The 26,508-nt window shown below is 43.2% G+C and overlaps 1 protein-coding gene across 2 annotated transcripts in view; it reads right to left on the reverse strand.

Moving 5' to 3' along the window:
• Nucleotides 1-902: 902 nt before the first annotated feature.
• LOC119916317 (ankyrin repeat and fibronectin type-III domain-containing protein 1) overlaps nucleotides 903-26,508 on the reverse strand; it is a 138,264-nt gene continuing 112,658 nt past the window's right edge. For both annotated transcript variants that reach the window (XM_038736293.1, XM_038736292.1), the window contains exons 7-24: nucleotides 23,787-24,006; nucleotides 23,273-23,480; nucleotides 19,893-20,090; nucleotides 19,148-19,261; nucleotides 18,896-18,993; nucleotides 17,663-17,753; nucleotides 13,946-14,053; nucleotides 11,439-11,538; nucleotides 10,812-10,944; nucleotides 10,411-10,530; nucleotides 10,025-10,240; nucleotides 8,738-8,904; nucleotides 8,411-8,561; nucleotides 7,292-7,460; nucleotides 6,968-7,134; nucleotides 6,587-6,794; nucleotides 5,682-6,409; nucleotides 903-5,576 (exon numbers count right to left, since the gene is read on the reverse strand). In XM_038736293.1, coding sequence (XP_038592221.1) covers nucleotides 5,268-5,576; nucleotides 5,682-6,409; nucleotides 6,587-6,794; nucleotides 6,968-7,134; nucleotides 7,292-7,460; nucleotides 8,411-8,561; nucleotides 8,738-8,904; nucleotides 10,025-10,240; nucleotides 10,411-10,530; nucleotides 10,812-10,944; nucleotides 11,439-11,538; nucleotides 13,946-14,053; nucleotides 17,663-17,753; nucleotides 18,896-18,993; nucleotides 19,148-19,261; nucleotides 19,893-20,090; nucleotides 23,273-23,480; nucleotides 23,787-24,006 — 3,505 coding nt within the window. In that variant the 3' untranslated portion in view covers nucleotides 903-5,267. The remainder of the gene's footprint in view (nucleotides 5,577-5,681; nucleotides 6,410-6,586; nucleotides 6,795-6,967; nucleotides 7,135-7,291; nucleotides 7,461-8,410; nucleotides 8,562-8,737; nucleotides 8,905-10,024; nucleotides 10,241-10,410; nucleotides 10,531-10,811; nucleotides 10,945-11,438; nucleotides 11,539-13,945; nucleotides 14,054-17,662; nucleotides 17,754-18,895; nucleotides 18,994-19,147; nucleotides 19,262-19,892; nucleotides 20,091-23,272; nucleotides 23,481-23,786; nucleotides 24,007-26,508) is intronic.

A 26,508-nucleotide genomic window follows, 5' to 3' on the forward strand; every position in this document is an offset into this window, starting at 1 on the left:
TGGCTTGGAGGAGATTCGTAGGAATCGGGTCCAGTGGGCATGTAGTTGAACGGCTACGGATCAAGAGTTCTGATACTTCGCTCTCTGTGAGAGGAGTAAACGAGGAGAGTGAACAGCCACTGACCTGGGAGGGCAGAGGAAAAGATGTAGTAGGACTGCTACAATGGTTGAGTTTGAGTGTTTCAGAGAATTGGCTAGTTATAGCCTCCACTTTGCCTGTGAAGAAGGCAGCAAAGGTATCAGCAGACAAGTTTGTGGGTGGTGGAGGTGGAGGAGGATTTAGTAGCGCTTTAAAAGTGGAAAATAATTTCCTTGAGTCAGTGGCACTGCTTATTCTGTCATTGTAGAACGCAGTTTTGGCAGCACTGATGCTTGTTGCTTGTCCTTCATATGTCCTGCTAAACGCAATGTCTGTTGTTATATTTGTCCTGTAGACATTTCTGAAGCTAGTTCATGGATCTTTATACTAGCGCTGTACTACACACAGCTATCATTCAACTGCTTTAGCTATTTAGCAGTAGCTTTTTGTTGACTGTACTGTAATGCTGTTACTGATATGTATTGTTTGTATCTGTTTCATTTTCACAAACTTTATTGATAAACTCCACAAATGGCATCAGTGTCTCCTGTGGCTTTATTGATGAGTGTTCAGCTGACTGGATAGCTACGGAGATAGCGAGACAATTGACAGTCCTTGTGCATGTGCAACTCACAACAAAGATCAAACAGAAATGGGATGCTTGACTCCGTAGCTAAAAAGGAGCATTCAACACATAGGTTGAAAAGAGGTGCTTCGGCAATGACAGAAATACAGTGTTTGTTGAAAATGAAACCATGTAAACCTATTCTTGTACAACCCCTAAATAAAAGTATGAACCTGAAAGTGAGCATAATATCACCACTTTAATGCTGACAACAGAAAATGAATGTATCAATTTACAACATTAGATTCAGCACCTCACATTGCTGCACTCACTACTGGGTGTGGTTACAGGTGAAACAAAGCACACTTCTGCACACACCCAAACACACTTATATGGTCAGCTTTCAAAATTAGGCCGTTGGTTCCCTTAAGTTAAACATCAAGAACTTTACTCTTTAATATCTGCAGATAATTTGTTCTCACAAAAATATAGTTGAACTGATAGAGGACCAAACTTGAAACAAAATGACATCTTGTGTGAGTGGGATCATCTTTTTCAAGGTTTAATGTGTAGTCACACAGTGTTTCAATATTATCTTTTTTTTCATTGTCTTCAAGAAGAAAACACTCTTTTCAAAGTGAGTCTTCCTGTCAGTTATGGACAGCAATGACTGCTATTAAATGATAAGAGTAACAGCACTGAGTTTGGTAAACTATACTTCAGTATCCGAAGTATGTGTGTAGTTCCTACAAACATGCATATCTCATCTTTACAGTACTGCATTGAGAATATAAAACTGATGTAATGCGCATCACCCTGAAATTGGTGGAGGGGGTGTCATTATGTCAAGTATTTTCCTAATGCTAAGCCTGAACTCCATTCAAACCTGTTACAAAAATGACGGTAAAAACACTCCCTTAACATAAGCAATAGTAACGTCATTGTTCATCCCCGGCGAGTGCACGCCGCAAGTTTTATGTGGCCATGCCCACCACTTACACTGTGAGATTCTGTCTGCAGCTGCCCACCATTCAGTTTTCATCAACTGTGTGGCAAACACTGATGAAGTCATTGCAATATGGCATCGATAGGAACAAGTGCCCTCTATTTGTCATTTACGGTCTGTTCATTCATCTGATATGAATGACCGTGGGCTCATGGGAGTGTATCATACATGTGGATGAAACTTCAAACCAAAAGAATAAGCCCCAAAGAAAATCTGATCTGCACACATTTGAAATATAAACTTGCTATGCATCGTCTGGCTGATGAGGTATGCCATAGTATTTATATTATGGAACCTAGTGGAGTTGTTCAGCTCTTGAACTATGATAATGGAGTTACGCAGTTAATGCGTAAAGTACTATAAGTGGTCTATCTCTCAAACAGGAAGTGTAAAAAGGTCAATATCACATAAAAGATGTTGTTATTGCTCAGTGGGACACACATGAAGGTTGGAAACATCCTACACTCGTGTGCGGCGGTCCGCTTTAAAAGAGAGGAAACCCACACAAACAACTAAGGCTTTTATTTTGTAATATGCGTTTATTGTTCAATAAAAATAGATTTTTAAAAAAGTGACGTGATGTCTCCTTCATGACTTCGCCTGATGGATCTGCCAACAGCTCCTTGTAAACATGGGGCTTGACTTTAGTTTTTGACTGGAAAGAGAATTTTAAACCCCCCTCTTTCCCTTCAGTATAATCTTAAAACAGCCTTTAGCTTCTCTGACCTTGGACCTCTGCAGTGATGACAGCCCTACATTCATTTACTTTCACATTTAGGGCAGATACTGTACATTCATCCCCTGGTCTTGTTTGTCTATGTACATGGTTCGGTTTCTGGACGTGTGCTTTTGCAGTTGGCCCTCATAAAAACCGCTTATCACAATGTGAATAAAGAAGACATCCAACACAGTAGTTCAAGCCATTAATAAAACCAATTACAACTTATAACATCAGTTTTTCTTAAGACATATTTATACAGTAGTTACATGTAAACACATCTTTGAAGGTATAAGGAAACTAAACTCTGTAAACACTTTGAGAGACACCACTGTTAACTCCCCCTGTGACAGGTCCCATAGCATCCTGTCAACCTGGAATGCTACAGTAACTGAGGCCAGGTCCACTGACTTCCCGCATTAAACTCTCCCCTTTCTGGTGCTACATTTGGAACTGCTGCAGATTATTATAATGGTATGGTGTTACCAAGCTTGGTTGAGGTTTTACAGCAAGAAAAAAAAGTATTTTTTAAAACATTTATTTTACCATAATTTTCCCAGGAAGTCCCATTGAGATAAAAAAAAATCTTGTTTACAAGAGAGACCTGGCTCATATGCTGAAAAACAGGTGATATACACAAACAAATAAATAAAACTCAACAGCCTGCAGTTCCTGTGAGTGTGGGATGCAGAGTTTGATGTAAACAATGTTCTGTTTCAAATTTAATGAAGTGAGTTGAAGTATGAACGGAGAAGCCAAAAACTTGGCACAGGTTCCACACACTTCACTAAAAAGGATGGATTGTTTAGAGGCATTATTTATTAATGTGGTACATGCCAAACTGTGCAATACCTGCATCAGTGTTTTTGGTAAATCAAATTAGAGACAGAATTCATGTTTCATAGGAAACTCAACTGAGCTCTACGACTTGCAAGCCAAGCTAATCTGCTAGTATATTCAATGTCGATGGACAATTGGCTGTGCGAGCTATTAAAATGTTATCTAAGAGACCACAGTGACTGTGGGTTTGACCACGCTGTTTTATGAGATTTAATTTAAAAAATGTTACAATTGACAGTTTTCAGTTGGAAATGATTATTGAAAACCTTGTAGACTGAAGAGATGTGGTTTTTAAAATCTGATTTACTAGAAGTCATGTTTGAATGAATATAAAATTCCATCAAAATTACAAGATGTCACATGACTCCAGTATACCACGCTTTATATACCAAATGTTTTCGTCTATCTTTTGATGTTTTAATTTCAATGAAATTGCATTGAAGCTCACACTTTGTCTGCAGCTCCCTGTGTGCGCGTTCTGAAAGTAAGAAACTGTTGCATAGTAGGTGTCATATTTTGGAGGGAGGTTGGCTTGCTACATGTGTTGATTGTTTCTCATAATCATTGTTCAAATCACAATTTGCAGAAAATAATAAATAAAGGTTTTACTAATTTTCCAAGGACAGCTGTGTTATCTGTGTCTTCTCCTTCAGTAAAAGGTAGACAATTTACCAAGGCGACAACAACTGGCCTTCTGATGCCCATCAGTCACATCAGAATCCGCAGTTGAAAGTCTCTAAAAAATATTTTAAACCATCTTATAGTTTAGTCCTTTCTATTTTGAAGCAGTTTAGGAGACAGTCTGGAATACACGGTATGTTACTTTTCTAACAAACACAGAGCCTCTTAACTTGAGTCATCCCTTTCATACTAGAATCCCTTTGGGAGACGCTGCTCTAGACTGACGGGCACCATTTTCTGATGCATCTGGGAATACCACTGAACCAAACACAACAAAACACTGAACTGGTTAACTTTTAGCACAGCATAACTACAGTACTTTAGATGAACAATTCTGGAAGGTTTACATGCTTTTCACCATCTATTAGAAAAACAAAAAGAGTATTGCTTGTTTTGTCTCTGTTGTGAAAATCCAAATTAGCTGGTTTTATTTTGTGTTCCTTCACAAAACGAGATGATCGTATTTGTTAGCTACACTATGACTGAGTCTGCTATACAGAGCATGTGTTTCAGCAAAAGGGAAAAAAAGAGTACCAGAGAGCCAGTGCCAGGTTCTAAAAGATGCAGCCTCCACCCTCCTCCTCCTCCTCCTCGCTCTTTTGCTCTCTATCAAGCTCTCTCCCCCTTGCTTGGCTGCTTCACCACCAGACAGTCCAGTGGCCAAGAGCAGTTGAGTGACAGGCTGACGGGCAAAATCGTCGGGCCGATTGCGTCCTCAAGCGGAGACGCCAGCCCCCCTCTGTACTTCTCTATTCCTTCCTGCCCTCTGGGCTGGGTCCAGAGCCCACATCCTGGGAACATGGAGCCGGGCGGCTGCAGCCGACAGCTCTTTGGGAATGACACAATGAGAAAGTTCATAGGAAACGCCGTGTCCGCGTGTGGCTTGGGAGGCGATGACGCTGCCCATGTCACTTTGGCAACGTGCACGGCCCGATGCGCCGGCATCAATCATACCAGAAGTCAAAGTGGCGCTCCATTGATCTTGCTCAGCATCACAATGTTTTTTCCCAATGATTTCTGACAGTACAAAAAAACTTTTCTCTTTGTTCCATTTTGTTATTGTTCATTTGGTGTCCATATGAGGGTCTCTGATGTTCATAAAAAAAAAAGTCCAATGTACGGGAGAACACATTTCATGGAAACAGAAGCATTTCAGATAACATGAACACAGCAGAAAATATGACAATATGTTATAGCTGCAGTTCTGGACGGTGGGAGAGAAGATAGTGTAGAGAACAGCTTCTAGAGTTTAGGAGCTGGTTAGGAGCCTGTTTGTACTAACAGTTCCTTAATTTCAATACACATTTATCAAAAGAGAATCTGCACACGGCATGAACTCTTAACCGTTTTCTTGAACTCATTATCTCTGCTGGATGTATCACACCGTGGTGGCCCGGCTGTGTGTGAGCGCTAGTGGCGAATACTCCTTAATGCGAACGCATAGTTTGCCCCTCAGCCAGGGGTTCTGGAGCTCCAGGGGACAGAAATCATCCTGAAGCCACTTTTCTCTATTGTCCACAACCAGCACAAGGCCAAAGTGCATCAACTGTTCAGGACTGTAGTACACACACTGCTCCTGTTCACTGCCGCCCCCGCTGCTGCCGAGCATGCGCCGAGACACTACGTTCATCTCCTGCACCACCAGCTGGACCATCTCCCGCGCTGATGTTCCTGGAGTCACACAAAGCTGAAACACAGGAGGGAAAGATATTAGTCAGCTTTAGCCAGCATGTCACAAACACAACAACAGTGTAAAGGTGAATTATGTCAACATGTCAAAACAGATCTACACCTTGACACTGGTCTCCTTTGGCAGCCCTGTGCGGTACTGTGGGTACACTCTGAGTGTGGCATGACAGCCTTTCCTGAGGGCAGCAGGCGATGGTGAGGAGAGTCTCTGTGTGCCGCTGTCCTCCGATAACGTACGCGCTGGTGGAAGTGGCGGTAGGCAGCGTTCAGCTGTGCAACAGCGCTCCACTGACGAAGGCCTGTGCCATCTGCGCTGGGGCGAGGTGGAGGGCGAGGGGCAATTTGTGTGGCAGCAGTAAGGCCGGTGGTGGGCTGAGGTGGTGGAAGGGAACTCCAGGCTACTGGTTCTCACACAGAAGGCCTGTCTCTTCTCTGTGATGTGCAGCAGCTCGATCTGCCTGCTGGGCAGGATGAAATCACTGTCAAACAGCTCCGGGGCACCCCTTCGCCTTTCCCCTCCGCACCGAACTCCTCTGCCTCCGCCACACCGCTCGCCTTCCCTCCCGTGCTGATGCTCTGACGCCTGGAGGACATCTGGCGTGGAATCCCTTAGCGCTCCCCCTCCGCGTCCACCTCCACACATCCCTCCTCCTGAGCCGCTCCCGTCACTACGTAGGAAACCACGGGGCTCCAGCGGCACAGAGGATGAGAGCGGCGACGGGGGCAACAGGTCCAGCTCACGGGGACTCTGGGCACGGCTGGAGTCGTAGTCACTGTCGGTGGTGAGGAAGACCTCAGATGACCCCTCCTCGTCTGATAGTCCAGCAAAATCTGCAGAATGTGAGAAAAAGCACTTTTATAGCATATATAGCATATATATGAGGTAAAGAAATGCAAAATATCATCTTGTATTAAGTCCTGTTTGTAAGTTGCATATGAAGTCCTATATTTACAACTATCATTATCTGCAGAATAGGACAAGTTTCTTTCTTAAGGGTTGAATCTGACCTGAGTGTTTGCGGCAGGGTTCAGGTGAAGGCATGGGAGAGGGCATGAAGTCTGGCTGAGAGGAGGTGGAGGGAGGCTTGTCGGGCATCACTTCAGTGGAGAAGTCAATTATCCAGCTTATAAAGAGGCCTCCCGTTGGCTGCTTGTAGCGGGCATACTGCAAGGCGTCCATGATCCACCTCGCATCACGCCACACTTCCTCCATTTGCTGTTGTACAATCATCAAGACCATAACAGTTCATCTCAGAAACAATCAAATGTATTTTTGGATTCATTTGAAATTATCTCCCACACAAATACTGGTTTGACAGTACAAACACCTAGATGTCATGAGATGTGAGATGTGAACAAATACTGTATATATTCCAGCTATGGTCCCACCTGTATGTGTTCCTGGACCTGCTGGTGTTTCTTCTTAGCAGAAAGGAGTTCAGCCTCAGAGAAGGCCTCCCTCAGTGCCTGTTGGGACATGAGGGACTCCAGCTCCAGCAAAGCTGATACTCTGCAGTACTGGCCAATGAAACTCGGGCAATAGGCATTAAAGTGGACTGTGGGGAAGGGAATCCAACAAGAAAGAAAAAAAAAGTTAAATGCTGTGCCAGTAAAAACAGAAACATATTGGAAACAGCAGTTGGTGTCAAATACTTGTTTTATACCATGCAGAATGTCTGTGATTATGAACCGCCTAAAATTTGATATACTGACCCAGTTCAAAGATCTGCAGGGGCAGGGTGAGGAAGCCAGAGCGGGGGGAGTATGGGTTATTCTGACCAGGAGCTGTGCACACTTCATCTGAAGGTGGCAGGAGGAGCAGGAAGGATACTTTCTCTCCGAACTCCAGCACTTCCTGGCTGTAAATACGAAAGTCCTGTGCCTAGACACACAGACAAGTGAGGTCAGGAACCTATGCAAGTCTAACCTCACCTAGCAGTCACAGAATACTGATCATGTCCACCTAAATTTCAGTTTAACATGTATGCAATGTTCCCTCTGTGCAAGATCACCATGATTTTTTTTATCTTTTAAAATGTATTTATTATTTTAAGGCTTTTATATGATAGAGTAGGGTAAAGAGTCCTTGGTTGCACTCAAACCACAAAAAGTTACAGTTACTAGGTGGCTAGGCCACCATGAAGTCAGTTTTTATTTGAGTATCTTTAAAGTAGAAGCAGAGGCTCCAACTCCAATAGTGGAATGAGAAGTAAGGAATATGGTAACTGCATGGTTTGCTGTAATTAGGGGTTATTGCATATCGCTAATACACTGTTGAGCTCTTTTGTGGAGCAGGTCGAGAGTAAAAGTATCTTAGTCCATCCTCTCTGGAAACATCATATTTAAGGTTTCAGTTCGACATTCTGATGACAGTCTAATCTATCGATACATACAGTATATTAATACATACATCTGTGATATAACTCACGTAACTTTTCTTAGTACATCGTAGCAGTCTGTACAGTTCTGTATAGTGCTAGTTGGAACACTGGGTGATAAGAGGTTAAAGCTAAATGGACAGTGATTGCCATTGTGCTGGAATTCAAACCATGTTCTTTAACAGAAATCATGTAGAATTAGTGGTCTAACCAGAGCTGGATGATCGTCCATTGGAGCCATTTTGATTGCTTTGAGCTCTTGCTACAGCCTGCGTCTGGAGCTTGGCTGGATACATTTTGAGGAATTTTCACTGGTGCCATGTCATCAGTCAAAATTACTCATACTACACAAAATATTTTTTTGCATTTGGGAAAGAAGTGGTTGTAAATCTCACTACAGAACCTTGTGTTTAAGTTACACACAGTTTCAGATTGACTCTAGCCTAACGCTGACCTGATTGTCAGGGACATTAATGTGTGCCATCAGGTCCTTGATGGCGCTGCGCAGGTCCTGTAGGAGGCGATGTGGAGCACTCTGTACTTCATGGTCCATTTCCAAGGACTCCTCCAGAGAGCTGAGAGCTTGCAGCCACTGCCACTCCTCTCTAAAGCAACACACATAGAACACACACTCACAGGACTGCTATAAAGGGGGCTTCAGTCCACGTCACAAGTATCTTATAGTACCCAAAACCCCACAGACAATTCCAAACCACTGCACCTCATGCCCACCCCAAACCCACAAACACGGACCCACATTAAGAGGAATGGGATCCCCCACCTGGACACATTGCTGTTGTCCCGAATTTTTGTGTGACAGAGGATGTTGGGGAGTTTTTGGGGCACCAGCACTCTGATCTGCTCCACTGATGTACACAGCTTCAGGTAGCCCAGGTATAAGCCTGGAGACAAGGTCTTCCTGCTCCGCCTGTGATACGCCAGCTTCTCCTGGGAACAGCAGGCAAACAAAGACTAAGTAAGAGGACTGTATGATAGTGTTGGTTGGGGTTGATTGTGTGGTGTGACACTGATTCTAAATTTGTCTCTCAAACCACCCTCATATTATTTAAATGCTGTTGTTTGCTGTTGTTAGTTCTTGAGAGACTTCACTGTGAAGTTGAACATGTTTAAAGTGGAAGTCAGCACATTTTTTTGTATTTCATCATACAATTGGTTCATAACTGGCCACAAAACAAATATTTCAGCGAAATGTGGTTTTGCCAAAGGGAGTCTCCACCATTGTTTTTAACCACAAGGCCAAACCAACTTACATTGGAGACAAAACAGCATTGCAACAATGGTATCAAGTTTACTGGGTTATATAGACAAAATCAACTTGTGGTCTATGTCCAGATTGTGGTCGTTCTGAACAAAACAGCCACACAGCATTAGTTACAAAACACAAAACAACAACAATTAGCAAGATTATCATCATTACACCCACAATGCTGAAATTCAAATGTAGCTTTCCAATTTCCACAGCCTGAATGAGCAGCTTCTAAAAGTAAAGTGACTTTAAGATAATTAACATTCATGCTCGGTTGGCATCTGTCCAAGATTTGGCCTGAAATTGGCATTTTAATTAATTTGACGGCAAGTCAATTCAATATGTGTCCTTACAAAGAAGGTGACAAATGGAAGAGGAGAGTCATGGTGATTAATGTTTGTCTAAATAAACAGTGTCTGCACAAGCACTCGTAATTGGAAGCACATTTCAATTTACAATCCTATTGTTTGAGCCACAGAGCCTCGTGTTTGCTGGTTTTCTGTGAATGAGAGTTTGAAAACATTACAACGATAACAATAAATACATGTCTTGCAGGGCTTTTTGGGGGCATTTTGTTGTCGACAAAGTGCCTTACACTGCACTGTTTCTCTTGCTAAATCTCCGGGTAACAACAAATGCAAAGAATGAGCCTGATAAAAACCGCAACTGAGCTGACAAAGCCTCCTGCCATTCCTGACAGCTGTGGAAGCAGCCTGTCTCCAAAACAAAAAGCAAAAATAACCAATTTTCCACAACGGAACTAACTTCCAATAACCAACCCTGTCTTCCTGTAGGACTCACATGGAGTGTGATGAGAAGCACGTCCAAGGCAGTGGGCTCATCGGGGGACGAGATGGACTTGCGTTGGAGCTGGAGTTTGCAAAGCTGCGTCCAGCGAACCCCATCCAGGTTGGGACAGGCATTCATGTCCTTCAGGAGCACCAGCAGGGCATTACCATGCTTGTCTTTGATTGGCTCAAAATACACCTGACCAAGGTCTTGGGTCCCCAGCATTCCCTGAGGAAAGACATCAGATAATCATTGTACTGCTGTTCAGTGCCTTTCTTGCTTCTTAGAGCAGAAGGACAAACACATAGAATAGAAATAATCTTCAGACCATGAAGTTATGAGGTCATAGTTACTATAACCATAATAACTGAGGGCAAGTGAACTGAGCATCATGCTACCTGTAGCTGGGAGACAGCCTGCAGCATCTTGAGGCGTGTCTGCAGAGTACAGGAACAGGACGACTGGGAAGGACTGAGACACTGCTGCAGCCAGGGAATCTCCTCCCATAGATATGATACCTGGCACATAGATTGGATACACAAGTTTTTCAAATGCATGGATAGTATGGTCTATTGTTCTGTTTGCAGCTGATAAATAATGAGCAAAAAAGCATAACCTTATTAAATAAATAATTTCTGTTTATTAGTTAGTTAACTTTTAACTATTTTTATAATTTGCACGATGACTGTATTAATAGGTTTATAGTGTTTCATCAATTGTCTAAGTTAAAGTTTGTTGTTATGTAGCGGTCTATTTTTTTTTTCTCTCTCCCTCTCTCCCTGTATATCTGTCTATCTACCTTGGTAAACCAGAGGAAGTCCTGCATGAGCGAGCTGGAGTAGGAATCTTCAACCTCCACAATAGGAATCTGATCCTCTGGCGTCACCAAGACACTGTCATCTCTGTAGAATATGGATGTCAGATAGAGACCTCTGGAAAGTAACAAAGGAAAAGTACAGGTGTTACAAAAGAAACACCCCAGCACCGAAGGGGTAACTATCAAAATGACACATCGCATAACGCTTCACCACTGCACCATGCGTTGTTCACAAAATGTTTTACGGTTATCTTGTTATGGTGTGTAAAGCCAATGTGGTGAATAAAGGTGTTTAAAGTGAATAAAGCTGAGAGTAACAATTAACAAAATATCTACATATCATCTAAAATGTGTTAATAAGACCCTAATGCTAGTTGCTGTAATGCAAACCATGACAGTCATGACACACATAAGTAGTATTAACTAATATTCAATAATGGATATAATGTGTTCTCTCCAAATGTAATGAAAACGTATGTAAAATGACATGACAAATATTTGCCATACACATATTAACTGCAATTCCTTTTATATTAAAAGTACAGCATGGAGGTTAACTACTTTTACGTCACATTTCATGGAGGAAAGCTGGACAAAAAGACCATGTACCTTTTCAAGCTTTTAACAAATTTGCTGGTGGGTTGGAAGAGGTGGCGCAGGCTTTTGGATACTGAGTGCTTCCTCCCTTGTGGTGGAGCTTTGCACTGTTCTGTGTGGACAAGACGGAGAAAAGAGGAAGACTTGTTTGTTCCATAGCGACAGAATAATTGAGTAAGATTACTTCTTTTGAGTGAATATTCTGATGGTCTTGAAGCTTAAAGTCAGGGTACTTGTGAAAAACTGCGGCGCGACTCCGTTTGGTTGCCTGATTTCCTCGCTAACGCCAATGCAAACCTCTGTCCTGACAAACTCTAGAAGCATCTCTTCCAGTGACAGGTCGTTACCTAATTGACAACCAACCTGACATGTCCAACAACATGGTCAGAGTGGAATGTTTTTCGACATTTCATGTGCTCCAGTGGTGCAGCACCATTTGACAGTCATGCTGGCTGCCAACAGCAGACTATGGGCCTTGAGGGAACCACTAGCTCTCAGGTCCCAGAGGGACCCTAACCGTGTGTATATGTGTGTGTGTGTTTACCTGCATTTACTATAGCTGCTGGAGCATGGCATGGCTTGAGCTACAGCCATATGAGTGGAGCCAAGGAGCTGTAGTAATTTGTGTGTGTGTGTGTCTGTATGTGTCTTAACCCTTTGCCACTCACTGACAGGGAGGTCAGTAAAGTCTGTGGGGACATGTTTATTTTTAGTGGGCCTGGAGGCGGTTGGAGGCAAGAGAGGGAGGTGTGTATGTATATATGTATTTGTGTGTTTGTGTGGGCGCCTGTTGGTGAGATAACGTACCTCCCAACTCATTAGACACCCTGAGTCCTAAACCATTCACAGATTGCCTCTCCTCCCCTCCTAGGTGATCTTATGCCAGCCCCAGACCACTTAAAGTCAATAAATCCCCCCATTCAGGCCCCCGAAAAGAACTAATTTTCTCTTCAGGTGGACGAGTTGAGGTGGAGTAACAAGAGAAAACAGTGCCCCTCGACCCCTCTCACCTCCCCAAATTTCTCTTTACTCGCGAGTCTGTTCAGTTCCAGTCCTCCTGGCCTCAGTCCCTATTTGACACTGAGTAAGACAGACAAGTAAGGCCGACTGCTGGGGAGCCTGTGTTAGTCAAGGCCTCTTTCACAGTTTAATTAATAGTGTTTGGACAAGAGGGAGAATGTGGCGTGAGGCTATAAGGCAGGCTGCGATGGGGGTGCGTACATGGACATGTGGGAGAGAGTCAGAGTTGAAAGCATGTACTTGAATATTTGTGCCAGTTCATGTACATGGGTATCTATGCGTGTGCCTGTCTATCTTTATGTGTGTATATGTATGGACAGTAGACAGGACGACTGGCAGGCTGCGGGGGGTGGAGGGGGGGGGCAGCAGTAGTCAGTGTTAATTTATGCCTTCTCCCGACTCCAGCCCAGGACTCGTCTCTTACAGGAATAACAAACATGACCCCGGGACACGCCACCTTGGCTACCGTGCCTGAACTCTCAAACTCAATCAGTCGCCGTCTGAAGAAGCAAGAGCCACTCAATACTGACTATTATATTGCATCTCGCCCTATTGCAAATGTGGTCTGGCCACAGTGGACAATAGTAAGTGGGTAGGTGTGTTTGGGCATGTGGGTGTGCGAGAAAAAGAGAGACAACTTGCTCAATGCTAAATGTAGTTTGCCGTCATGTAAAAGAGTCAGTGTGGACAGGTTTTGACACTTATGGGACCAGCTTACAGCCAGCAGTGTTTGGGGATATAAACAGCCTGAGTGTGAGAGAAGTTGATCTGCATTTTGTCACAGAGAGGGAGAGAGGTATTCAGCAGAGGAAGGGCTGAGTCATGGAAAGACGCATAGGAGGGTGGGGGGGTAGGGGGGGGGGTATGATGGTTGTTAAGACAGAGGGGAGGGTATTATTTTTGAGGCTGGCATGCCGTCTTAGGGTGCGTGGCCCTCAAAGTACTTGTCGTGCTTGAGATTGTAAAGTGTCTGTCAAGGTGAGATGAAACACAGCAATTGGTGAGACATGTTGCACCTGTGAGTTGAACTGTCGATTGCTCATGTTCGTGTTTGTTTACACCACGAATATTTCTGAAACATGAACCACACGATGGCTGAAAAATTCAGACGTGTTTGTTTAAAATGTGACGAGCGCAGTGACAACGACAGAAGTGCAGGTTAATGTCAGAAGCTCATACCACAGCTGAGGGCCCTAAAAATTCTGTATCTTAGGGCTTGGGTCAAGTATATTTGTGGTCATGTAGTTTCAGGTTGTTATTCTACTTAAGAATTTGCTGCATGTAATGCCACATTTAAACTCAATAGCAGTTTGAAACATCTAGTACGATGTAACATGCACACACGTGTAGTTCAGTGAGTACTTCAAGTCACTATCACTACCAAGTATGGGGTTTTGCTTTCAGTAGGGGCCAAGCATGCAAACTGTTAAAGCTCTCACATTACTTTTAAGTCTTTTAGGTAAACACGCCCACTAAATCGATCAAAAAGTTGTTGATACCATGGCAGACACAGTGGCGGTGAGCTTCTTTTATCTGCCCAAGTAGCTGGTCTAGTGCCTCCTTCTGGCCTCTCTGACGTGGAGCACGGCCATCGATATCCCTCCAACCTGCAGACAGAGGGGGAAGAAAGGCCGTATTAAAAGATCTGTGTGTATCAGGCAATCCACACATACATACTTAACACACTTGAAAGAATGTCACAAATATTTTTAGACATTTGTATACACAGGAAGCTTTTTGAAAGCGTGATCTGTGACGCTGAAGTTCAATATTTGCACGTAAAATATTGTTATGTTTTCAGGTTGTGATCGTTATGCATGTGTTCAAAAAACACGCATTTCTGAGTACTAAAGATTACACACAAATTTTCTCTTGTAGATCATGTAATACATACTGTATTTGTGACCACTTTGAGTCTAATGTCTCTCCAGAAGAAACCACTGGTCCCAGCTCAACAAAGCAAAAACTGCAAAAAGATGCCACAATACTGTACGCGCACACAAAAAATGGAAATCTGCATGCAGTGAAAAATTATCCTTTAACTTTTTATGTAGGTCGACAATGTTTTTTGTCCAGTACTTGGATACTTCGTAATGTAATGACATTCCCATCAGCTTCACCAACTGTGCTTTCTTTTCTGTCTAACATGCCAAACTTAGACGGTATCTTGTCTTGTCAGACTTTGTTTAAACTTATTTCAACAGTTTGATTTTTGCTACATCATCTACAGTAGCCAAGATTACTCAATATAAGTGTACATGCTTGAAGACATGTTTAACAGAGATGAGCTGGCATATTGCCTGCCGTATGTCTGGTACTGCAAAATAGGTCTTCTCAGTATGTAAACACGATACGAAACGTCTTCTATCCAAGAAGAACTGCAGTAAAGTTTATTCTGTTTCTATGAATAAAGAAACATCAACCAACCCAGACTACTGTTAGAAGTTCCTTGTTTTTTAGGTGTGTAAACCTTGTAAGATTTTTATTGGACGTTTTGCCTCTGGGGAAGCTTACAAATTGTGCTCACAGTGGAAAGTTCGAATACATCAACATCATTTGGTTTATTTGAAATTGGTGAACCTGGATCTATGGACTACAGAGCAATAACTTTGGTTAAATGAAAATAAACTGGACTTTGCGTTTGAACCTTTATGGAAAACTTGTTCATCTGAAGCGTGCCTCTGAATCACAATATTCAGCGGCAGGCTCCCAGAGACTACATTATGAAATGCTCCAAATACAGGTCAATTGTACTGTATTTTCTTTTTTTTTAGTGATTTTAATTGTAATTGTTGTGACCCTTTTACTATTATATGACCATACGGTGCTGACACATACATTAGTGGGGCTTTAAATCATGATTTATACTTCTGCGTCGGGTCCATACCTCAACCTACAGCGTCAGCTGCATTCATTTATGGCTACGTGCGTCAGTGTCTGTGTTGTTTTGTAATTACACTGTCAAATGCTAGTTGGCGGTAGCACTACAGCGTCTACTCTGTTGACTTTTGCCGGCCAAGCAGGCTAACTTCCGGTTTAGCCTTCCCCTAACTTGAATGGGGGTAAAATTATATACATGCGGCTATTATAGATTTTTCAAATGTTATTGGCCGAATGGATCACATTCTGATGAAACGAGTCATTTCCCTTGGGGTGTAACGCTCAAATATATTGATCCACTGTGTTACAGCCGCTGGATTGGCCGCTAGTAAAATATACATCAAAGCACGGAGCAGTTCATGCCAGCTCGGAGGCATTGCGAGGCTAATCAGCTGACCAATTACAGTTCTTACAGTCCGAGTCGCCCCTAAGTGTAGTTTAATTTTTGAGGAGGTGCACGTCAGGCTATGGCGTAGGGTACAGGGCTATGCGTAGGCTAGGCCATCGATTTGTTGCAGAAGTATAAATCACATTTAAGTGAGGTTAGGATTTGGAGAGGGTTAATGAAATTAGCTTGCTTAGGACCCAAAAAATCTTGGGCTGGCCCTGTTCCTGAGGCTCCCAATACTATTATACTAATATAGTGTGAGGTGTGTGAGATGGCCTGCTTCTCAAACAGGTCTAGTGTGTGTACAGTACTATAGGAAACAGCACCCACTCCAGTGTGAGAAAGCTGTGGTTGGCCGACAGACAGACCTACTGAACAACACTGCTACTGGCTGCCCTGCACATATTTGGGCTCAGAACAGTCAGTACACACATGAGCAGACACATGTACACAGACAAACAAACATGGTGTGTTGTTGTTCCTCCAATCACATTTAAAAACACTGAAAACTGAAACTGTATTACAAACACACTTTCCCTTCCCTGCACATTCAGTATATGACCAGCTCTGCAGAAAACGATCCTTTAGCACCTTCTGCCTACTGTGTTAGTAAGCCCGCATCCTTGCTTGCTCACTAGAAGATGTGTCAGCGTTAACCCGCCCCTCTACCACCATCAACCATCAACCACCACCCCCCCCATCACTCCCACCCCAACTCCCTCTCCCGGAGCCCCCCGGAGGGTGCGTGGGGCTGAAACACGGTGAGCTCTATTCCAGGAAAGGTGCCTGTCCAGACAGGACAAGCGGGCCCTTTAATGGGCGTCCATGGGCCGGTATAAGGCCCCCACTGTTGGGGCCGCGCCGCGTGCTACAGCACAGACATGCAAATATTTCCAGTGGTAGGCCCAAATGGAAAACACAAACACGCAACATCGAAATTAGCTCTGAGAGAGGGCGGGAGGGAGGTGGACAGTAGAAAAAAAGAGAGGGAAAGCCCAGTCTCCTAAAATGAAGACGCACACACACACACACACTCACACACTCACACTTGCTGAAAAACACGGTGTGCTGATGAGGACAAACATGTTCATGTGTTCCCCAGATGTGCCCTAAATGTGCCAACACACACACACACACACAGTCACAGCACCTACTGTATGTTCGCTCTCTTTGGTAGGTGTGTACCAACAGTACAGGATTTACATGCTGCACACAAACAGTAATCATGAAACTCATCTAAATCATTACACTGAAATAATTACTTCACATAAATTCATTCGCTTACTTAGAAACACATGCAATCCTATACTATTTGGCCAAACATAAAAACTACATACAAAAGAAAACATTTTAAAGTCCTCAACCTAACTTAATAGAAAACATCAAATATAGATAGACAGACAGACAGAAAGATAAAGAAAGAAAGAGAGAAAGAGAGAAAGGGGGTCAGAGATTCTGTGGTGAGTCAACACCTCAGCTGTTGTTGCACATGACTCCACGGTTAACTTCTTGGCTGAACCCGGGCAGCTTCTTCTGCCAGCCCACCCCAAACGACATCCTGAGGCTATGGTTACACACACTGACGTCCGCAGAGGGGGTCCCGAAACCCACCCAGGCTGCTGGCCGAGAGGGTTCAGCTGTCACCCCCGTAATGATGTCAAAGCCACATCGGTATGACGCTGGAATAACCAAATCGATTGAGTGGATGTGAAATGATGCAATGTCCCAGTCTCTTTATGTGTGTGGGAAAGCTATGAGGGATTGTATCTTTCACGCAGGTCACACACAAAACACGCACACACACTTGCATCTTGTAGCTAAGTCCTGTGTGAAAACCATTTTGCAGTGGTGTTAATTTAGTGAGATTGTCAGTTCTATGTTTTGCTTTATATAAAATTGAGGCACAGAGATGAACATACACATGTGCGTATACACAATTGAGACTTACTGGAAGGTGCAGCACAGGCAGGGGTCGAAACTAGTGGAGGCCCCCAGCCCTTCATGTTGTAGGCCGACACTTGGACATAGTAATAGGTCCCCTGTAAGGACAGGACACATGACAGTTAAGGCAAAATGTAATTACACACACAGCTGCAACCTAAAGAACAGTGTCTGTGAATTTCTGTAGGCGTAAAAACATATGCATATATATGTGTGGTTCAGTGCATCTGTTTGTCTCTTGCTAGGTCCCTGTCTGTCTTAAATGAGTGTGTGTATTGTGTTTGGAGGGTGAAAGGTCTATCTAGTAGCCCTGTCTGTCTCTGTGCCCAGTGTGTAGACAGCAGGCCTCTGTCTCTCCTTTCTCAGCCAGATCAATCAAATCAGCCGCTGACACTTTCTGACCTCGCCTTGACCCCTGTCATGTGACAGGAGAGAGCTTTGGCTGGCAGCAGGCGTCTAAGGGGGGGGGGGTGATTCTCTCACACAATAACAAACAACCAGTGGAGCGTCCATTTGTCTACATGCCCGTTTAAAAATGCCAAACATAAATCAGGTGGCAGGCTACCAAGCTGCTCTTTTAATCATTTTGGATTATTTGCAACTGTTGCATGTGAATGGTCAGCAGCCAAGACTGTCAACAAATAACAAATAAACTGGGTTTTCTAATTGTGTTTTTAATAGGGCCATAAGTCTTTCACCCCCATCATTTGGCATTGATGGTAACTACAACTTTGTATGTGGAATTTGATGTGTGTAATAAAGAAGAGTCACTTGGGAAATACTTTCAAATGTCTTGTCAAGCTTGCATGTAAATAATATAAGGGGCCCTCATGTGAGAGAATAGCTTCTAAATTTTTTGTCAGATAGCACCAACAGCTGGAGAAGCTAGAGCTTAGTGGTTCTTTGCGTTGCTGTATCACCCATAAACTACCAGATAAAGCAGGATTGTATCCTAAGGTGGGAACCACTTCACTAGGTTTATGTGAAATGATGTGATGAGCATGGGTGCAGGGGAGGATAGATACACATGGGTAGATGTTCCATCCAGGAAACCCTTAAAATAAGTGTCAAATTTGTAGTCAGTGGTGCAGCTCTTTGTGTTCCCTTTGGCAGCATCTAATCATATAAGATATTTTGATTATTTCTGATTCCTACTGATTAAATGAAAATACTGAAAAAGATTCCACAGTTGATGGACTGTCAATAATATGGTAGAGACGGAGATTCTGGCAGTACTTACAGAAGTGAGTCCAGTGATGTTGCACTGTAGCAGAGTGGCATCCTCCACCACCATCTCACCCAGCAAAGGACTGAATGAAGGAGCACTGCTCCAACTCACTGCAAATATACACAAACATTTGCAAAGCTATAATTGTTTATTTTTTAAAACTTGTCTTCGATATACACCTTAAGAAAAAAAAGGGGAGCTAAAAAATTCAAAAAGACTTGTGACATTATTTTTTGAAGCAGCTGGATGGGCACGGTGGTTGACCTTTGTACTTGGTAACCACAGCAGAGTTGACGCAGAGAGGTTCTTGGAAGTCCACCCTTAGACTGGTGCTGCTGCTGACAGACAGGCGAGCTACACTGGGAGCGTCTGGAGGGTCTGAGCAGGCAGACAGACAGAAAGATGGCAAGTAAATAAGCATAGAGACAGCCAGGTAAACACAAGCAGACTAAGATCCTACACTGCACATATAACCACCAGCGAGCACATACAATAAGCAGCTAACAATGACATCATATAGATTTCCTAGCATGTTGCAAAACGTGTTGGTCACTACATAAACATCATTTTGACACGTGGTGTATAATTTCCTTCCATGTTCACACCACTTACCCGTCAAACTACACCAGTATGTGGAATTGCAAAGAAGGGAACGACCTATTTTGCATCAAAGTGAAGATTGCTTTGGGTGAAAGGGAGGAGTGTGTGCGTGTGAGTGAGTATGTTTTCGGGGGGTGGCTGTCTACCCTGCCACTAAGCGTGTCATGAAATGCCTATAAAAAATTAAAGCAGGAATACAGGCGTGTTATGTTTGCACACGCACAGACACACACAGAGTAGTGGGCTAGGCTTCCCAGTGTGGAAGCCATTAACTTGGCCCAGACAGAACGCCAGCAGAGAGAAAGGGTGCAAAACTTAAAACCAAAGTCAATTGCTGGAGTGATCTGAGCTTCCCTCAACTGTGCCCTCAACAGCACACACAACCGTCAAAGTCATCCTGAAGCCTTACTAGCATGCTCGAAGCCCGTCTGCATGCGTCGGAAGAGCCGGAGCCTCCACTCCCAGGCCTTTAGCTGCCTCTCCCGGTCAGATCCCTCCCGCTCACCAGGACCATCGCTTCCAACCTGGGCCTGAAGCTCCGACACCCGCTGCTCAGCCTCCTGCACCAAGGTGGCCAAATGCACTGCTCGGCCCTCTAGACTCACAACTAAGAAACACACGTGGGAGACAGTGAGAGAGAGAAAAGTTAGTGCATACAGTATTGAAAGAGTAGTGTCATTACAGTTGGGCACATGTTAAAGTGACTCCATTATTTCAAAACTACTTTGACATCCATAAAAATGCTTTTCTATTCACACATGAAAAGGCAGTTGGTAAATACAGCTCAAAGCTGAGTAATGCTGGATGGACTATAACTCTGAGTGGGCTGTTTTTCCAACCAAGAATCAAAGGGTAAATGCAAAATCCTGTCAACTGTGAAAATTCTTAATTAAAAGAGAATTCTCCTGTACAAGCATTGCTTTTTTATTAAAACTATTAAATCCAGTAGAATTAAACCATTGTGGATGTTTTCAGGAACAAAATGCGTTACCAGCTCAGTTAGAGAAGTTAATATTGTGTTGACGTTACTTTTATCAAGTGTCTCAACAATCCACATGGCTGGGCTGATAATGCAAGAAACCCACAGCCTGCATTGTTGCAAATTGCTTTTGCAGGCCACTCTTTTTAATGGCTTTGTTTGCCAAAATGCTGTAGCAGATACCTCAATAAACTTCATTTAACTAAGCAGTCCCTCTTTAGAGATGACATCACCTAGAAAATGACACAGAAAATGTGGCAATGAAAGTGAGAGTGGCAAGAGAGGGAGGAGTATTCTTCATATGTGGTTATAAGGGAACACATAATGGTGAGAACATGCATAGGCATCATTTTAAACTGCCTTTGTAAAACTATATTTCTGCAAAACTTGCGGAAAAAATGTGTGTAACTGATCTATTTATATCATATACCACATTCTCACACAGCCTCCATCAGAGGAACGTTTTCCTGAAATGGGGTAGGGTGTTACTAAAATAATGTGAGCAATGATGTTAACTTAAACAAAAAACGCATCACTATAGGAGATGAGATGTAACACCCAATGAAAATATTTAAATCATGGCCGTGTGGTTAGTGATAGTGACTGGTGGTGGCACAACACAAGAATCAAAGATAATCCAATCCAATTGCACAACGTGTACAGATCACAGGTAATGTAAAGCTGTTAAGGTCACTAAGTACAGTAGCATACTGTGCTTCGTCTTTGGTGGCTGGTCATTCTTGGAGTGTTTGGGACTAGTGTGTGTCTGTGTTTAGTCTGTGTGGTCTGTGTTTGTTCATTGTAGATTCCACTGTTGAGCGTTAGATTCCACTGTTGACAGTAAGTTTAAAGCTCCGTGTCAAAATGTCCATCTGGGTGTTTAATTCTGCGGCTCTCTCCGTGTCTCCACACTGGCTGCGAGCTTCTCTCTCATCTGAGTGTCTCTTCTGGGTGTCAGTTTTGTTGTCCTCTTCCGCCACTTGTGTGAAGATGTAAGGGCCGTTTGTCACTTTTAAAACAGGCAACGCGAGGTTCAGGGTTGAATTTTAAGGTTAGCGTTAGGGCTTAAGTTAAGAGTATTACTGAGGATCCTTGGACTTGGACGGATGAAAATAACAGTTAAAGGTCCAATTTTATTTACATTTTCCAGTCCTTCCAGGCCTCGAAACTGGTCCAGATGCTGTCACCAGTGAGTACGTGTGTCTTGAGTTGTCCTTATTTCACATCAAGGCTGGGATCCTCTACAGCACATTAAAGTGGCTTTGTCTTATTTATTGAGAGCCACTGAGGGATTTATAATGAATATATGAAGTTGCTTTTGAAATTTTGTTTGATTGTCTTCGTCTGCCCTTTGTCTGTCTCTCTGGTAACTACACAAAATAAAGCCAAGCGTGGCAATATCAATATGCATCAGAATCAATTCCTTTCAAAGCTCAAGGAAAAGTCTGCAGTCTTTGATGTCAATTGTCCTCACATGGAGTTCGATTAGTACATGCTTAGTACAAGGCAGGCCTTTACTTTCCTTATGTGCTGTTGTTCTCTCCCTTTCAGTCTTTTGTACAACTACACACCCACCCACCCACCCAACCAACTAACCCCCTCCCACACACACATAACTCACACTCTCTCATGAGTTACTTGAGTTCTGGAGAGAGCACAATCAAAGAGCAAACTTCAGTAAACATCACTTTCAAGTGTTTTCAATTTAATGATACCTTTATAAGACGTCTGGCACAGCTCTGCAGAAGTGTGTATATGTGTGCACACAAGCACAAAAACAAACAGCCAAGGAGTCTTACTGGCGAGTTCTAATCATTAACAGAGGAAGGGCGCAGAGGCTCAGCAGATCACAGACAGTGAAAAGTGCTTACGAAGATGACTAATATTGCATCATTATTACCACCCCTTCATCGCCTTTAATAAGTTTTCACTGCCAGCAGAAAACAGAACGAGATGTGTGAGTTTGTCAATAGCATGTAGATGAATGCATTACTGGTATGCATGAGAAGAGGTTGTGTTATGAGTTATGTGTGCGTCGTTGCTTTGGGCAACACCCGCGGTCGCTTTGGTGACGGCTGATGTTGTCGTGACAGCAGCTTTGTCTACTGTAGCGCAAACAAAAACTCTGTGTGGTATCAGCTCTGAGCTATGCTAAAGAAATTTGAAATCTACATTAGAAAAAAAATCACATAATTAGTTTGTAAAGCATACATGTTGTGACTGGCAGAAGTCAAGTAACGTTGGGTTACTAGAACATATCACCCATTGACTTAAGGGTCAGGAAATCAGCTTGCTTCAAAGTCAAGCTAGCACTTGCTATGGTGTGATTCATCTGTAGGCAAGCCAAAGTTCTACTAACAACAGTGAAGAGCTGTCAAAATTTACAAGGAAATGAATGATTAAATACAAGAGACTGAATTTATGAGAGAAACATTGCTCCTATTAGCACAGAGACATTGTGGTGACCCCAGAAGAGAGTTTGGATAATTTCTACAGAAAAGACTCAGTTTTATGGAATGATTACCTTTGTGCAATTTTATGAACAATAGGAGTTTAGCAACTTTGCACGTCCTCCCTTTAAATGAACACTCTCTAGCTAGCCGGTGCGCTATGTGGTAAAATAACAAAATTATCTTGCAACTCCCACTATATTGAGCATTATATTACAGCATGTTCATCTACTCTCTACCAAATCAGATGCAACTACACAGCAACTGTGCTTAACACAGTATTCGTCTTGTCACATTGCACAACACCTACTGCAGGTGTTGTGACTGGGTACTACTGGTACATTGTGTTCCTCTACTCACAGTGGGGGCTCTCCTTGGCTCCAGCCCGCAGAAGCAGCTTGGCCATGGGCACGTTGTTGGTCATGACAGCGATATCGAGGGGCAGGAGGCCCTCACTGTTTGGGGTGTTGAGGTCCAGCTCCTCCAGACTGTACTGGGACAGAAGCAGCTGTACCAAGTCCAACTCCTGGTGCTCCACTGCCTCAAACAAAGCTTCATTACTCTGGAACTGTGATATAAAGAAAGTTTAGATGAATTTAAAAAAGAACAGTACCAAAGGCTTCTGTTGTGATACCTTGGGCATTTCAGCTTGTATCGCTGAATATTGAACATATCAGCATCCCCGCACACAACATAGAGAATGTTTCTCACAATATATTTGCAATATTGCTCTACAATAGTTAGATGGGTGGGTGCATGATGCTACTACCTGAGGTTCTCTTACTATCAAAGTCTATATGTTTTGCCTGACTATTTTGAGACTACATGTTCCTGGGCTTATTATTTTTTCCTTCTCTTTCTCTCTTTGGCTTACTATGGTGGTTTTGCGCAGCCGCTCCTTTTCTCCTCCCCGTCCTGACACCACACTGTCCTCCAGGGCAGGGGGGTTTGTGCCCACACGGAACTTTCCAGACAAGTTGCGGTACAGGCGGCGAGCCGCGCTTGGTGAGGACAGGCTGGCCGACTTGCGGGTTGGGGCCGCCTGGTGGGCCTGGTCCCCCCTCATGGGCTGCGTCATCTTGGCAGTGTCAGCCCTGGAGGAGAGACGGGTGGGTAAGAGACAGGAGGGAAACTGTAAGAGCGGAATATGAAATTTGATTCAGTGCATGAGGCTTGATCACTTCTAGAAACCATTACAAGAGTTTACATCTCTAGAGAAGATCATTGCACTCACAGACAAATGTTAAGGCGCCACCAGGCCAAAACAACAGAGTCAGGCTCTGCACGCTTAAGCTTAGAAAAAGCATTTTTAAAAAGCCAGTCCTCTCCTCTTCTCTTCTTTATAGCTTGCCCGTTTATCTCCATAAAGCAAACGGTAACTTCCCTAATTTAATTAAATTTGAATAATTAAAATTTCTGTTACTAAAATGTAAAAATGAATTAATGGTGAAGTGATAATGGTGAAGTGATAAAGATGCTTAAAGGAAGTAAGGCCAACTGCTTGTTTAACAGACACCCTACCTAAAAATGTGGGGAAAATCCAGTCATGAAAGAAGTGGACTAACACAATAAGATCTAAGGACAGCAGTTTCTACTCTATAGGTTACTAAGCAGTTTAGGTTTCTCGCTCTGGAAAACAGCACCAGAAATTCATACAACTGAATGTGGTAATACTGTGTTAAGCCACGGCATCAGGGTCTTACATGACTCACATTGTACTATATATCAGCTCCCTATATCAATGCATTGTGTAACGTAAGTATAGCGGTGCCTATCAAGATTTATGTATGCATATGTAGAAAAGTGAACAGACTTATTTAGCCTTTTTAGCTTTTGTACGATCATCAGAAAAAAACAAGAAAATACAAAACATGGTTGTCAAAGGAAAAATACATTTACATAGTTCAAAAATTGTTTTTTAAAATCCCATTAACACCACAACCCCAAAGAAATTATCTTCAGCCCTTTGAGACAGGGGTCAAAACACCTGGCTGAAAACCACTGATCTATGGCATGGTGATAAATTACACTGATCTGCCAGATGGGCACCATGTTCGCATTATCAGCTCTCAGTCATAGGTGCCATATGAGTCATCCTGCACTGGCAATGCCAGCCTGGTAGCCGGTTTGTCAGCGCCACTCTGTAACATAATCTCTTTCTTATGAGTTTCAAAAGATCGGCATCTCTTGCCGATCTTGTCTTGGCATCACTGGTATGACGACTATGCTGCCCCTCTCCATTTTTACCATGGGAACTATGTATATGACAGTGTGTTTTTAAGGTGAGTCTGGTACATGGAAGCTGAAACACATTTAACTGCTGAAGGAAATGTCAGCAGGACTCTACAGGCGATGGTGACAGACTCCATGATGGGGCCCCACCAAACAGAATCAGAGAGATAAATGAATTCCTCAAGGACGCACTTTCAACACCTACTTCCTTCTGTTCCGTCCTCCTCACCTAACATCTTATGAACTTGTTTCTCATCTTATCGTCTTCTCCCCCTCTGCTGTTCTTTCCCCTTGCTCTCTGCATTTCGCTCTTTCCCCATCTCTCCCTATTGCCTCTCTTTTCTCTCCCATCATCTCCCACATTCTCTTGTTCCCCCATCCCTCTCTCCCAAACACCTCTCTTCTTACACTGATTCAACTCTGAATTTTATTTCAGTATGACTACAATCAAATATCTTTCTGAAATAGTTCTAGCATCACAACCCACTAGAAGCCTCCATACTCTTTACTCACTTTCTGATAAAATGTCATGAAAAGTTAAAATGACTTGATCTGTAAGACAGTCATTAGTAAGTAAACTTTTGAGACATCTATGTTCCAAAAGAATGAGATTAAGATAATTACCACATTTGAGCAGCATTTGCCAACCTAATCATTATCAAAACTTTGTTTGCAGTAACCAAAAGCCCATTATTTGAATCCCTGCAGCAGTCAATGTGTTTGTCTTCAGCCATGTGTCCTCTTCAAGTCCTTCAGAAATCCTTGCTTATTATCAGCCACTCTGGAAAACATCATCAGTTAAATACCGCAAATGTACATGTTGTTCTTAAAAAGCAATGCTTTGAACAGGGGCAGGGAGATGTTGAGGAAAGTCAATAAAGGTTGAGTTACGTTGGACCATCGTGCCATATGCCAAGAAGTATCACGCAGGCCAAGAACAGATTTGTCAAGGTGAGAACATCTGTAGGAAAAATGTTATTTATACTCCCGCTCCGCTATGGACGTGTGAGCCCACATGAGCACGCATACACATACACGGTTACGCACAAACCCTCCCCTAGCACATGCAGTTTGTACAACAGCTGACAGCAGCCCACATAGTAGACTTTAAAGCAGCTCCGAGCCCCCGCAACAAGCCCTTTTTCACAGGGCCGATACACCTAAAATACCCCCGATCCCCGTCCCTTCCCGCTCTGTCCCATCCATCTCCACTCCATCCCGTAATAGAGGCCTTATTTTAGACATCCTCGTGTTCCCGGCTGGGCCTAACCTATTCCAGGGTTCCAGATAAAGCGCGGCAGGTATTTGGAATAATTTTTCCATGGGCCTGGCCCGGAAGATAAAACAAGAGATATATTTGTAAT

This window comes from Micropterus salmoides, unplaced genomic scaffold, assembly GCF_014851395.1.
Source record: "Micropterus salmoides isolate LMB-PRFRI ecotype aquatic unplaced genomic scaffold, ASM1485139v1 Ms_hic_scaffold_21, whole genome shotgun sequence".
Classification (NCBI taxonomy): domain Eukaryota; kingdom Metazoa; phylum Chordata; class Actinopteri; order Centrarchiformes; family Centrarchidae; genus Micropterus; species Micropterus salmoides.